At 38.3% G+C, this 15,065-nt stretch overlaps 1 protein-coding gene across 2 annotated transcripts in view; it reads right to left on the bottom strand.

Annotated features, from left to right (window-relative positions):
• Window positions 1–15,065, bottom strand: part of LOC309399151 (ABC-type organic anion transporter ABCA8-like) — an 81,584-nt gene that overhangs the window by 46,686 nt on the left and 19,833 nt on the right. For both annotated transcript variants that reach the window (XM_081966686.1, XM_081966685.1), the window contains exons 9-15: window positions 10,479–10,650; window positions 10,046–10,104; window positions 9,149–9,259; window positions 8,197–8,372; window positions 3,898–4,017; window positions 1,820–1,958; window positions 577–667 (exon numbers count right to left, since the gene is read on the bottom strand). In XM_081966686.1, coding sequence (XP_081822812.1) covers window positions 577–667; window positions 1,820–1,958; window positions 3,898–4,017; window positions 8,197–8,372; window positions 9,149–9,259; window positions 10,046–10,104; window positions 10,479–10,650 — 868 coding nt within the window. The remainder of the gene's footprint in view (window positions 1–576; window positions 668–1,819; window positions 1,959–3,897; window positions 4,018–8,196; window positions 8,373–9,148; window positions 9,260–10,045; window positions 10,105–10,478; window positions 10,651–15,065) is intronic.

Here is a 15,065-nt window from a genome sequence, read left to right as displayed (position 1 = left end):
ATTAAAAGTTGGCTAAATTTAAATCTAGTATTTAATTTCTTTTAGTATTTATCCTGTAGCTACGAAACACATAATGTGATGTTATCTTTTTGATATTTTATCTCAATCCCTCTTCCCCCTCATTCATAGACATATGATTATTGCACCATATCACATTTCATTAAATACACTTTTGCATAGATGCATCCTAACTATATAGCTAAATCTCCCATCTCCCAGCACCCCTCATTACTAATTGGGAGGGTTAAGATTGCTTGGAGTTTTAGTTTTGCAACTTCTATAAGATCCCATATTAAACAGAGCTGTTAAATTAATAGCAGATTTATGTAGCATTTCAGTTCCTCACTCAAACTAAAAATGTTTTTATAGAGCTATTGAATTTGTCCATTTCTTTATTTTTAGATTTATATATTCCTCAATTACCATGTTGTCTTCAAACTTTAATAGAAACTTATAGATTCTAAGAATATCAGTATCCTCAATGAGGGCCACTTGCACACAGACTGCCTAGAATTGATAGGAAACAAACCACCATCGCCAAGCAAATAAAACACAATGCTGTCATAATTCTAGTACCTTAAATGATAGCCAATTCCCCACTTTTTCTTCAGGAACAGAGATGAGCCAACACAATTCAGGCTGCCATGGGAGATGAAAGCTTTGCGATCTAGAGAAACAGCAAGCAATCACGTTTTTGTTGTTATCTGTTTAGCGGTACAAAGCCCTCTATGCCAAATTCCAACTGTAGAACGAATGGGCGTTTTAGAAAATTAAGTCAGCAAAAGGAAACCAACAAATATTACTTCAACATCCATTATTCCTTGTGAAAAGCCTATGTTTTGTAACTGATTTTTATTGCTATATAAATGCAGATTTGTTCCCTTGCAATAGGATAAGCCTACATAGTGCATGTGCAACCTGAATATCCCATATTCCAAATCCCTGCTTCAGTACGGTGATCGCTGACTTGTCCCAGCTGAACTACAATCAGTCCAACCTAATTCTTGAGGTTGAACTTGCTTCCCAAAGTAAAATACTTTTTAGTAGGAAAGTCAAAATAAAATTATGAAAAAATATAGTAATTTTGTTATTAGACTCTGAAACTGTACCCTGTTGGATGAAAATCCTTGAGAGAGAACACCTCAATCATTGTGCTATAAATGAATGCAAAGAAGGAATTTCCTTGTTGGACTGCAAGGAAAAAAGAATGAAGGGGACAAGTGGCAGTGGGCCTTCAAACTTGTTGAAGATAGAAGATAGGAAGAAGCGATGAGTGAGCTTAGTATGGAAAATAAAACCATCAGATCGAATTCATTAAACAACATTCATTAAGTAGCACTAGCAACAGCAGTTAGACTTATATACCGCTTCACAGTGCTTTACAGCCCTTTCTAAGTGATTTACAGTATCAGCATATTGTCCCCAACAATCTCGACCCTCATTTTACTGATTTCGAAAGGATGGGAGGCTGAGTTGAGCCAGTTAGGATTGAACTGCTGGTTGTGGGCAGAGTTAGCTTGCAATGCTACATTCTAACCACTGCGCCCCCACAGCTCTTAGAAGATTTAGCATCCAACATTTTATTGGGGCTTCACAATGTCTAAAGTGGGCCCCAAACTTATGGAACACGGAACATTTGCATTAAGATGCTATATCAAGCAGTTATCTATGCAGTTCAAAAGAATTTTCTTCTACTAAATAGAAACAGAAAGAGGCCTCACAATATATACAGAAGTAACATTACAATATACCTCTATTCCTCTTATTTTATGCTTGTTCCTATATTGTGCATTGCTTTATTATAGGAAGATCTACTCACCAGAGAGGATATCCGCTTCATCCATGAACTGGGTAGTTAACAAGATGACTCGACCTGCTTTTTGCTCGTTTAGGAGAGTCCATACTTGATGTCTAGAATAAGGATCCAATCCTGCAGTTGGCTCATCTAGTAATAAAACCTGCAGGTGAGAAGTACAAAAAGTACGTATTTTAAGTCCAATCGTATTGAGAAATGAATGGGAGAGAAATTATGCTATCAAATTTAGAGAAACCTGAATAGGTTTGGACTAAAGAATGTTTCATACATGTAGAAAGTTCAAGGTTGTATACTTCAAAGGTAGCACATTTGTGTTGGATGGAACTAATAATATATCCTCAAAAGGAGTGAAATGCTTAAAAACCACTGTAAGACAAAACCATGTATGAAGCACTATATACAGACAGAAATATAAGAATGGTGTCAACTCTAGAAATGACATTAGCTGGATCCATACTTTTCTCTGCTTTGTTTTTTAGGTGCCACATAGGGGATGAGGGGGACTTATGGAATGCAGAAGAACAATAAGTCACCTGAGCACCTATTAGCCAGGTGGTGGCCAGTATCTATCAATTAATTATGCCAAAGTGCAGGAATTATTCAGAGTTGGCTTTACATTTGAACATGCCAATATGATGTGCCCAATAAACTGGATCTTTGAGAAAGGAACAGTGTCAGAGACTTGAACTGGTGCAGAGCATTATTCAGAACCATGACAAATGGTTTGCAAGGGCAGAGAAGCATGGAGAAATACAGCAAATTGTGATCAAAATTAGTTTGAATTACATTTTTTTTCTTTTTCTTATGTTATTCCTTATTTTCTTTGGCTTCTTTCTTTTCTTTTGTCACTGTGTTAAATTGTTTGCTAGCCGAGCTGAAAGAGTTACTGCGCAGGTCATAGGTCCTTATCAGCAATGATTTACTGCGCAAGCTTCTTAACACGTTTCATATACATCACACATTCCAGAGACTTCTTTCCCTTTTGATCTTTGTTCATCTTCAAGAAGCCGGACAACATTTGTTCTTGCCAAAATGTAACAATTAGATAGATTTGTTTATTTTCTTATTTTGTTATTTTTGTATTAGAGTTTGTTTTCATTAGAACATGTTCTCGGGTTTTATTTTATTTTTTGCTTCTTGAGGATATGCTGTTTGGAAAAGTCATCGATTCCTAGACCTCATTAGCTCAGAGTGAAATTTTTCCCCTGACATCTTTACTCTGTTTAATATTGTTTAGCCTAGGGAGGAAACTGCATGGGTAGTCTTTGACTTACAACCGTTCGTTTAGTGACCATCCAAAGATACAATGGCACTGAAAAAAGTGACATATGACTATTTTTCACCTTTAATGACCATTGTAGCTTCCCTGTGGTCACATGATCAATATTTGGGCACTTGGCAACTGACTCATATTTATGGCCTTTGCATTGTCCCTGGATCATGCGATCACCTTTTATACCCTTCTGACAAGCAAAGTCAACGGGGAAGCCAGATTCACTTAACAACCTTGTTACTAATTTAAGAACTGCAGTGATTCATTTAACAATTGTGGGAAGAATTCACTTAATAACTGTTTTGCTTAGCAATGGAAATTTTGGGTTCAATTGGGGTCGTAAATTGAGGGTTACATGTATTATATGTATATTATATATAATATTGAGAAATATCATTCAATATAGAGGTTCAATTATTCTTTATGATTAAATGAGAAAATTGGAAAATCCATTGGCTTGAGAATAACCTTTATGAAATCTAATTTTTTGGCAACTAAATGAAATTAATCTAGATGAGAACATTTCCCTTTTCACAAAAAGCTCAAGGAAGTGTTAAGAAACCTCTGAGAATAGAATTCTATTTTTCAAAGAAATAAAGCCAGAGAAGAGTATACTAAATCCTTGTCTTTCCAATAGTTACTTCCTACTAGAAGAAAGGAATCAACTTACCGGTATATAAAGAAAATTCTGGAAGTACATGTTTAAATTAGGGACTTCTATAATCTATACAAATCAAGGAAGGAAAGAAGGGAGGGAAAGAAGGAAAAATGTGTGCAATAGACTTTTTCTCCCATGGGTGGTTTTTACCTGTGGTTGTCCTAAGAAAGTAATTGCCAGAGTCAATTTTCGTTTCTGTCCACCACTTAAATTCTTAGCTTGTGTATTCTGAATGGCACTGATATCCAAGAGAGTCTGCATTTTTTCTACCTATAAAGAATAACAATGTATATTCATATTCATTTTAAGCAAATATTTTATTGCACATTTTTCCATACATATCTCTATCACAAGCTTAACAGATATGTGACATTATCCATACAACTGAAATCAATATTGAATACATTATATACTTTCTATTTCCAAACGTTCTCACCCTATGTACATTTCCATTTCTTATTTCTATTGTCTATCCATTCATACCATTTCTCCCATACCGCATAGTATTCTGAATCATCCTTTCCCTTTAACTCTAATGTGAGTTTGTCCATTTCTGCACACTCATGTATTTTTTGGATTACTAACCCCTCTGGCGGAATACTATCATTCTTCCAATACTGTGTGAAAGCAATCCTTGCTGCCGTTATTATATGTAACATCAGGTATTTTACATTTCTATTGTAAAACTTTGCACTGATTATCCCCAGGAGAAACATTTCTGATTTGAATTCTATTTGACATTTAGTTAATTCCTGCAGCGAATTCTGTATTTTCAATCAACATCTTTTCGCTTTGGGGCATGACCACCATAAATGAAAGAAGGTACCTTGTCCCTGTTTGCATTTCCAGCACCTTGGGTTTAAATTTTGGTACATCTTGGCTGGCGCTACATGCCAACGGTAAAACATCTTGTATTGATTTTCTTTATAGGCCACGGATTTCATAATTGTATAATTTTTGTTCCAAATTGTCTCCCAATCTTCTAATTCTATGTTGTGTCCAAAATTTTTGGCCCAGGCAATTATTGGTTCTTTTACAACCTCCTCTACCCTATCAAATTTTAGTAAATAATTATACATTTTGGTTATTAATTTTCCCTCTGGGCCTACCAAGAGTTTATCTAATTATTGTGGTTGAATATCGAATCCATATTCCTCAGCATCCTTTTTATATCTCGATTGTAATTGTAAATATGGCCACCAGTCAATACGTATTCCTTGTTCTTTTAGGTCCTGATTGTTTTTGAGTTTCCCTTGGCAATCTAAAATTTCATTATACATTTTACCAGTGACGTGCGGTGAGGGTTATGGCTGGTGAGGCTGGTGACGTCATCAGGAAGGCGGGGAATGGGACCACGTGTGCAGGAGGCTGAGGCAGCCTCAGCCTCCAGCACACGTGGTCCCATTCCCCGCCTTCCTGAGTGAACATTAAGGGGACCGCGGAGTGCACTGATCCGCATAGCGTTGCTTCCTCCACCGGCGCCAGTCCCTTCCCCCCCACTCCTTCAAGGTCTCCCACCAACCCAAAGCCCAATCCCCAGAGGCCTCCCTCGGGCCTTCTGCATCCCCCTAACTCCTCCTGCACGGCTTCTTCAGCGTCGTCACCTCAGCGAAGCCCTGCCTTGGCAGCCAGCAAAAGACCCATTGGCTCCCGGGAATGGCCCCACATCAAACGAGAGACTCACCTACAGGGCGGGCCTTTCCCGAGCCGCCGACTCCGAGAAAAAAATCGAGGGGAGGGAGACGCACAAAATGGGGGCAGGAGCTTCCCAGGGGTGTGGGAGAGGAGGAAGAAGAAGAAGAGCAATGAAAGGGGCAGGGAGAGCGACTTCCCATGCAGGCGGCAAGGCTTCAGCGGGGTGAAAGTGCAGCTGCCTGAATGGGAAAGCAACGAAAGGGGCAGTGAGGGCGGCTTCCCATGCAGGCGGCAAGGCTTCAGCGGGGTGAAAGTGCAGCTGCCTGAATGGGAAAGCAACGAAAGGGGCAGCGAGGGTGGCTTCCCATGCAGGCGCCAAGGCTTCAGCGGGGTGAAAGCACAGCTGCCTGAATGGGAAAGCAACGAAAGGGGCAGTGAGGACGGCTTCCCATGCAGGCAGCAAGGCTTCAGCGGGCTGAAAGCGCAGCCGCCTGAATGGGAAAGCAACGAAAAGGGCTGCGCCTTTACCCCGCTGAAGCCTTGCCACCTACATGGGAAGCCGCCTGAATGGGAAATGGGAAGCGCAGCTGCCTGAATGGGAAAGCAACGAAAGGGGCAGCGAGGGCGGCTTCCCATGCAGGTGGCAAGGCTTCAGCGGGGAGAAAGCGCAGCCCCTTTCGTTGCTTTCCCATTCAGGCGACTGCCCCGCGGGAAATGGGAATGGGAAGCGCAGCTGCCTGAATGGGAAAGCAACTAAAGGGGCAGCGAGGACGGCTTCCCATGCAGTCGGCAAGGCTTCAGCGGGGTGAAAGCGCAGCTGCCTGAATGGGAAAGCAACGAAAGGGGCTGTGCTTTCACCCCGCTGAAGCCTTGCCGCCTGCAGCCACCGCCCACCCTCGCTGCCCCTTTCGTTGCTTTCCCATTCAGGCAGGAAGGCTTGAGTGGGGTGAAAGCGCAGCCGCCTGAATGGGAAAGCAACGAAAGGGGCAGCGAGGTCGTTCCCCAGGCGCTTTCGTGGCTTCGTCATCCGGGAGCGCCTACAATATTTCTGCCTCCGCAGCTCCCGGGCGCGGCTGACGGATGTATATAATATTATAATATTATATATATATAATATATATAATATTATATATATATAATAGTATATAATATTATATACTATTATACTATTATTTCATGAAGAGAGGTGAGGCTCTGCCTCCCCTGCCTCCCCTGACCACACGTCCCTGATATGCATATAATAGATATAAAAATTCTATATATATATATTCTATATATCAATCATGATATATGGTAATATAAATCTATAAGGTAATCAGTATGTATATAAATTTAGATGTAAGTAAAGATGTAAGGATAGATATGAGTACGTCAGTTAATCAATCAATCTATAAAACTATAAATATAAACACAAATCTAAGTTTCAATAATATGAGTAAAGATGTAAGTAAATAAATAAATAACTATATAATTCCTGGTGTAATATAATTTTAGGTATAGACAGTTAGTTGTGAATTTTCTGATTGTTGGTTCCTGGGTTACTTACGTAACCACTTTATATTTATGCTAAATATGTATAAATATTTCTTTAAATCTTCTTAGTTAATTTGATAAATGAATAACTAGTCCCTTGGTAACGTTACAATCAATGTCCAGATAGTTGTTTTTCCTTGCTCCTCCTTGGTCCTTGGTTAATATCCTATTATATTATTTTTATCCTCTTTAATCCATTCCTCCTACTTATTCAACTCCAAGTCCCTCTGCTCCCTCTCCGCTTTAATTTTGGTCTCTATATGTTTCTCTTCTCTCTTTCCATCATTTAAGAACGTCAATTTCTTCCTCCAGCTTCCGTCTCTGATACTCATCTGCTCAGTTCCCTCTCACCGCCATTGTTCGCGGAAGCCCACACTCGCCATTCCTCACCCTTCTTACTTTTCTCCTGTCGCTCAGGCTCACTGAATCACTCTCTCCACTCCCCCTTCCTCCACTTCCTTCTCCTGTTGATCTCTCTGTTTCAAGATTTTTTCCCCTTTCTCCTCTATTCAGTTTTTATGGTAACTTCCGTATGCTGAGTCACTGCTCCTCCTGCCAGGTCACCACTTGTTCTTCAGGGAAATCCCACTTCAGTTGGAGCCATCTTCTTTTCTGAATAACTAGGACTTAATTTTACAGTCAATTATTGCCATTGCAGCTCTGGGATTTCGACCAAATAGATGTCACAGTCTCTTAAGTAAATCTTCTCTTCTTCAGTCTCTCTGGCCTGTCACGGCCTTGGGTCCACAATAACACAATGACAGACACTTTCGCGTTGGGTTGGCAGGGGTTTCCTTCATCGCAAAGGGTGATCGCCTTTCACCTTGTTGCAGGCTTCCCCTCTATTCCACTTGCTCTCCAAAGAGGTCACTGCGCCCCCGAGAGGTCAACAAACGCAAAATATTTGGGGTCTATGAATGGAGACCGTTCTCTTTACCCAGCACCACTGTGACGTCTCCACTGGAAGCCCCATTCATATTCAACTCTGTTAATTTTCTTAGCATGTTTTTCAGTCTTGGCTGATTGGAAATGAAAGTGCATTCTATCAATAGGCATACATTTTATAAGGGTTTGGATCTTAACTTATTTGAAGAGCAGAGATTGTTTTTCACTATAGTCACTATTGCTTACTAAGTAGAACTGCTGTGGTTTGCTCCCCCAGGTGAGCTCGAGAATCCTGATGACATGGCTATAAAGCAATTGCGTTTCTGTACCTTTCTTGCCTATTCCTCTCTCCTTTTCAACCCCGACTCAGTTATATTCTTCTGAATATATGCTTACCTCATTTTCTATATCACTGGATGGGATCCCCTTTATTTTAGCAAATGTCTTTAAATTTTCTTTCACTGTTAAATATTCAAACTGAATATTGAACTGTGGACACACAGCACTAAATTGCCTGATTTGTTCCATCTCTTTCCTCTCAGCGATATTGTACTCCAAAATGGTTGCAGAACCTGTAAGCATTAACCAAAAAAAAAAGTATGTGGTGAGTTCTAACCCTGTGTAATATTTTAATAGAGGATGATGCATGTTCTCTCATTGTATGGAAATAATAACAATGCTCAAAAAGATTGTTTCCAGAGTTTTATTCTACCTAGGAAAGTATCTTTAAGCCCTGCCCTAATGAATCTCTTCGTCTCAGTACAAAGGAGAAGTAGAAAGGAGGTGAAAGGAGGAGCATACATTGGGGAGAGGGGTAATTTGCAGGGGAAGAGCAAAAGATCTCCTTCCTTAATGAGCCAGAGGAAAAACTGCACTGGGTGAAGAAAACCTCCTGGGGACAGAACGAGCCCTTAATTCTCAGGGAAGCAAATCCCCAAACAATCTATGAACTACTTTCTTAAATATAATGAAGCAAAAGTAAAACTAAGCCTACAAATTCTAAGAATGCTTGAGAGTAAATTTTCACAAAGTACATAATGGAACTGGTGTTTGTTTGTGTTGATTCTCAGTGGTTTAGGTGATTGTATTACAATTTGAAGGGCTCATGAGGATTAACAATGGAGGATTGTAATCATGATAAACTGTAGGCGTAGCTTGCCTCTGAATGCCATTTACTGGACAGCAGAGAGGACTATACTCCCCCATATCTTAGTTGGGGCTGCCAAGAAGGATGAGGTTGGCCATTGTGAGCTGATTGCTCCATCGTCTGGTCCAGATGAACTCTTTTTATGTTAATTAGATTGGGATTAGCCTTGCATCTGACCTCTTCTTAAAGTCTAATTCTTACCATCAGTTGACTTAGAAAGTCCACCAAGGATGTTTATCAATGTTGTTTTTCCAGCTCCACAATGACCAAGAATTGCAGTGATCTGCCCTTCATAGATATCCAAAGACAAGCCTAATGTAGAAGAACATGTGTTAGCTCTAAAAGTCCAGCGATATATGAAGTTTCAAGAGAAGAATGCAAGCTGCTTTCTAAACTGATTTTGGTTTTCACTGAGCACTGCCCTGCCATTGTTGTCTTGATAAAAATAACCAAGCAAAAGTTCTGAAGGATTTGCTGAGAATAAAAAGACAGTTTAGAGCTAAGCAAAGAATCAAGTTCAGTATGTGCCTCAATTGATTCTTGTTTCTAGGCAGTCCATGATCTCAAAATGCTATCTGCAAATGGGCATTTTAAATCCTTGGTCAACCTGCCCAATCCTTGTAGAAGAAAAGTATTTTCTAGTTCATTCAGGTATTTTATTCAATGAGCATAATCTCAAAAACAGTATTTTTGTCCCAAACCCTGTAATAAATTTCAGCTAATGATAATTTTTTCTTCTTTCCTGGGAATCTTTATATATATCTTCCCAACAAATTATTGTGCATCTCTCTACAAGAGCTTAGTGATTTCCTCTTAGCATCTATTGCCAGTTAGGATGCTGCTGATCCAGCATTTTGGATATTTGTAATTTTGACAATCCTTAGACAGGAAGTTGCAGCAATGTCAACAAAGTGCTATCATGGACAGCCAAGCATGGACTATCTGTACAAAGCATTGTTAAGGCTGATTCTTGGGTTAAATTTCAAACTAAAGGGCAGCATAAATATTCAAAGCCAATACTATGTTAGAGCAAATCCTTCTTGAATTTGAAGGAAGAAAATTAAGCGGAAAGGATTAAGACATGCAAATATTTCTTACCTCTCAAAGCTTCTGTGTTTGTTTTTTCCACTTTATATGTTTTTTTAATGTTATTTAATCTTTAAAAAAAGGGAAATATTGAACTTTTTAAATATTCATATATTATTCTCATAAATGTGATCTTACAATGCACCACTCCGGGGGGGGGGGGGGTGAGCAATTTTATATCTTATGCTTAACTTTAGTCATGTCACTGGAAATATTACATGAATTACATGAATCCAGTTTGGATTTCAGTAGTGATATATTTCTTATTTTAGTTTACTTTTTTGAAGGAGACCCTTAATATTCTCCGAATGCACTGTCTAGATTGTCTTGAATGGAGACATTCAAGTTGAGGCAAGATTTATGAATAAGACAAATTTACAGTATGGTCCTGTTAGAATACCTTCAACAACTCCAAATATTCAATGCCATATTTCTAGTCTCTTACCGAATGGCTTCCTTCCCTTCAAATTCAGGAGGCACAGGTTCAATATTTTCTCTGAAAATATTTCCATGACTTTGTTCATTTCTAGGAACATCATTGGTGTAAGGCTTTCTTGATTTAAACCAATAGTTCTTCTTCAAGAAAAATAAAGGAGGATAAGGCAGTCCATATTTGTCTAAAAGATATTTTTAAAGAACATCAAATTCTCATACGTCTGTAATAACTATACATTCTTACAAACACAAGCAAGAACATTCCAGTCACCCATCATCAGTCAAACAAGATCACAAGTTGCCTGTTTAAAAAACTAAAAATGTTAAAAGTTTCTTTTTAAAAGACAGCAGAATTGGAACCGGAATGGGGACCTCCGGTTGTACTTCCGGCGCCCTGGAAGCCTGATCGGCAAGCTCTGCAGTCAGCTCCAACCTCTCCCTGTTGGAGGGTCCAATTTTGGACCATAGCCCCCCTGAAGAGGGGTGAACTAAGGGGTGATTGCCTGGGAGGTTGAGGGGAACCGCATCTCTCCTCCCTGACTGGGAATGCCCCCTCATCTGATGATGAGGAACATTCCAGCCACTCATCATCAGTCAAACAAGATCACAAGTTGCCTGTTTGAAAAACTAAAAACATTAAAAATTTCTTTTTAAAAGACAGCAGAATTGGAACCAGAAAGACTTGTGCCTACTCTAACTGAGCAGGACTCCATAGAAGTAAAAAAGAATGGGGACAAAGCTATGTTATTGCTTCTCTTATCACTAAACTGTAAACTTAATCCAGAGTACTACATGCATTCAATCATAGTTGCTCCTGATCTTTCTACAACGGTGCTTTTGGTATCTCTTCTATTACTTCATTTCATGGAGCAACTCAATAAATCAACTGAAATATATACAAACACCCAGGAGCAATGAACAGCACAAGCTACTCAGGACTAATCCTACCCAGGCTGTTGTCACTTGCTCATTAGTGGTAACTAAGGCTTCAAATGAAACTGCCATCAGAATCTCAGGACATTCCTTAAACATCCTTGGAAAATCAAGAGAATCCATCAAGCACTTGGGTGGACCAATCAAATAATCCCTGATTTCTCACTGAGGGAGAAGCACCAGAATAGTCCAACCAAAGAAAATATTTGATTATGGTAGAATACATTCTGAAATGTATTGGCAGGTGCAAATGACTAGAAGCATTCATTGAGTTCAAAGCACAGAATAGTTTATTATTACTATCTGTACATAAGAATCAAGGGAATTCACCTGGGTGGCAATACAATGACTCCAAACTTATAACATGTTTTACTCCGCTTTCCAGCTCAGCCTGCTCTTTTCCTATATGTATCCTTCAATAGTAATGAATGGCAGTTTCACTTGTAGGACAGCTTGCAGCATTAAAACAAACTTAAAAACAAACAAGCCCAAGGTTCTGTCAGGCAACATTATAATTAGAAGTGGCTTTCTTACCAAATAAATAATTCTTAATTTTATGGAAATGCTTAATTTCCATAAAAGATTGAAATAAATTATATGCAGGGAAGTGTAAAAGGATACTGCCATTGCAAAAGTGTAAATCTACCTTACAAAATGATCACAAAGTTTGTTTTTCAATGACTAGCAGTGATAAGGAGTGCACCTTTGTACTATTCTAAATTTATCCTGAATGTCAGAATTAAGGCACTATATCATTTCATAGCATATCAACAAGAGAACCAATCATATCAACAAGAGAACATAACCAGAACGAAATTTTAAATTCAGAACAATGTGAAACAAGTACAGAATTGAAACAAAGGTCAAAATCTCAAGAGGCCAGTTTGGGTTGTCAAGAAACATCAGATCAAGTAAATTTAAAGATTTAGAGAAACAATTAAATGTTAGTGATGAGAGTACTTCACTGTCTACAGCAGTGGTAGTCAACCTTTTTCTACCTATCGCCCACTAATGGATCTTTCTTGATGGAAAAATTTCCTTACCGCCCACCAGTTTTTGCACAAGTGTGGAATATTTTTAGAAAGGAGGGTGTTTAAAAAAAAAAAGAAATGTACATACATTTATCTTTTTATTTCTACTTTATGCATGTTTATAATGTTTTTAACTTTATAAAGTTTAATTAGAAAACAATAAAGTAAATTGAAATTAGCTTTACTAGTGATTAATGAGATCTTTGAGGCTGATGCTGTGAGACTAAATATTTGATATCTGGTTCAATTTTCGTAAGGAACAAACGAAGGTCTCCTCTTTCGGTGATATTCAGACGGTTTCTCTGTTTGCTCATAATATGATTAACAGCACTAAAGCCTGATTCTACAAGATATGTGGTAGAGAAAGGTATCAATAAATTGAACATCATTTTCCACATATTTGGATATAATGCAGGCATTTTTTATTTTGCCAGAGTTTTTGGTATCCACCGCTGCCAAAATTACATTTACTCTCTTCATCATATTTAAGTTCTAATAGTTCTTCTTGGCAACTTATATCAACTTCAGCAACATTTGCTGTAAAAGGATTTATCATCCAGTCATGCACCTTTAAGTTCAAAATATCTTGAAATCGTTTTTCTATGTCCAATTTGAGTTCGTTGAGGTGGCTACTGAAGCTTTCAATATCCCCCGGAGTTACATCATTGTTTATAGAGGACAATTCAGGAAACTGATAAAATTCTCTCTTGAGAATATTATGACGGAGAAGATCAAGCTTTTCGATAAATAATGACACAATATTTTTGCAACTTATAAGAGTTATATTGATTCTTTGAAGATGCAAATTAATTTCATTAAATCTCTTGAAAATGTCTGCCAAATGAAAGGCATCAGTCTTTACGGTTTTTAACTGTTCATAGAGACCAGCCTCATTATCACTTTCAAAAAACTGTATGACACTACCAAATAATGCAACAAAACGAGACAAGCATGTACGCTTTGAGAGCCATCGAACTTCTGTGTGTAAAAGTAACCTAATAAACTGCTCGTTAGTGTCCTGGCATAGCTGTTGAAACATTCTATCACACTTGGCATTAGATTTGATCTTATTCACAACTTTAATTATTATACTTAATGATGAATGGAGACTTGTACTTAAATGTTCAGGTAAGCAACAAACCCACGATAGCGGCCTACCATTGAAGGTGCTCCATCAGTAGCACATGCAACAATATTGTTCAAGGGTATATTATTTTTTGCAAAATATGATTTCACAGCATTAAATATTGATAATCCTTTTGTATCTGTAATCAGATTGACAGTGAAGAGCATTTCTTCTTGCAATGTATTGTTTCCATCAAGGTACTGTACATATGTCATCAGTAGAGCATTATTATCTGCAATGACAGACTCATCCAATTGTATGGAAAATGAAGAATTTTGGAGAATACCTATAAGTTTATTTTCAACATTAGCCGCTATTTCATCAATGTGTCTCTTTACTGTGTTATCGCTAAGGGGCAATGTTTTTAAAACTTCAGGTATATCCTGATGCATTACTCTGAGATAAATTCTTTGATAGAGGGTATTATCAAAGTTTCTCCAATATTATGACTTTTACCACTTTTTGCAATTAAGTGTGATATACGATAAGCTGCAGTTAATCCATCCTCATTTTTTGCATGTTGTTTTTGAAATGATGCAGCTATTGTTGAACGATTTTGAAATCTTTTATAGATTTCTTGAAAATATTCAATGGGCTTATCTTTATCTTGCGAATGCTTTGTAGCAAGATGTTCTCGCAATCGACTTGGCTTCATTGCTTCATTAGATAATGTCTTGTGGCACAGTAAACACATTGGAAGCTGTTTATTTGTAACAGATTCAATGAAACCCCTCTTCAGATACTCTGGTAAATAGCCACGAGTATATTTCTTTTTTTCAGACATGGGTTCTAAATTTGTTTCACAATTTAACAACTACTTTTACTCTCACGTTTTGATCCTCACTCCACACAGTGCTTTTCCTTTTTATCTCCTTTTTAAAAAAATCTTCCTTAGGCTATGTACAAAAGTAAGGCTGAGCTAGTTAGCCCACTTATTATTATTAGCCAACAACAATTCTCTCCTGCCTTTTCTTTCTCCTATTTTGCAACTGTTCTGCTCCGCTTCTGCCTGTCCCTGCTATCAGTTTCTATTCCTCCCCTTCCTCTTCCCACTTGTTTCCTTGTGCATGCGCTCGCCTGCCCACTAGCACAAAAGGTTTTAACCTCTGAAATCCCTAACGCACGCATTCTCTCACACGTTAGTTCAAAAGGAGGTTTTAACCTCCGAAATCCCCACCGCCCACCTGGAATCCCAAAATGCCCACTAGTGGGTGGTAGGGACCAGGTTGACGACCCATGGTCTACAGGATCTGGGCATGGCAGACATAGTGAAGAGAAGAGGAGGTCAAATACTGGAATTAATATTGGACTTCTTATAACAGATGTGCCTTCTCAATTGGATATAGAAAACTTTGTTTTTAAAGATCATGTTGGCTAAAACATTTCCTAAAATCTATTTGCTATCTATAAACTGTTTTTTCCTGAAAGTATTCTAACAATTCGAAGCTTAAATTATGAAAAACATGACCGAAATTGGCTTGTCTGGAGGGAAGTTAAACAAGCATTA

This window comes from Natrix helvetica (assembly GCF_964273705.1).
Source record: "Natrix helvetica genome assembly, chromosome: 1".
NCBI lineage: Eukaryota > Metazoa > Chordata > Lepidosauria > Squamata > Natricidae > Natrix > Natrix helvetica.
The sequence above is the reverse complement of the archived record's forward strand: the minus strand, read 5'-3'. Positions and strand labels throughout refer to the sequence as shown.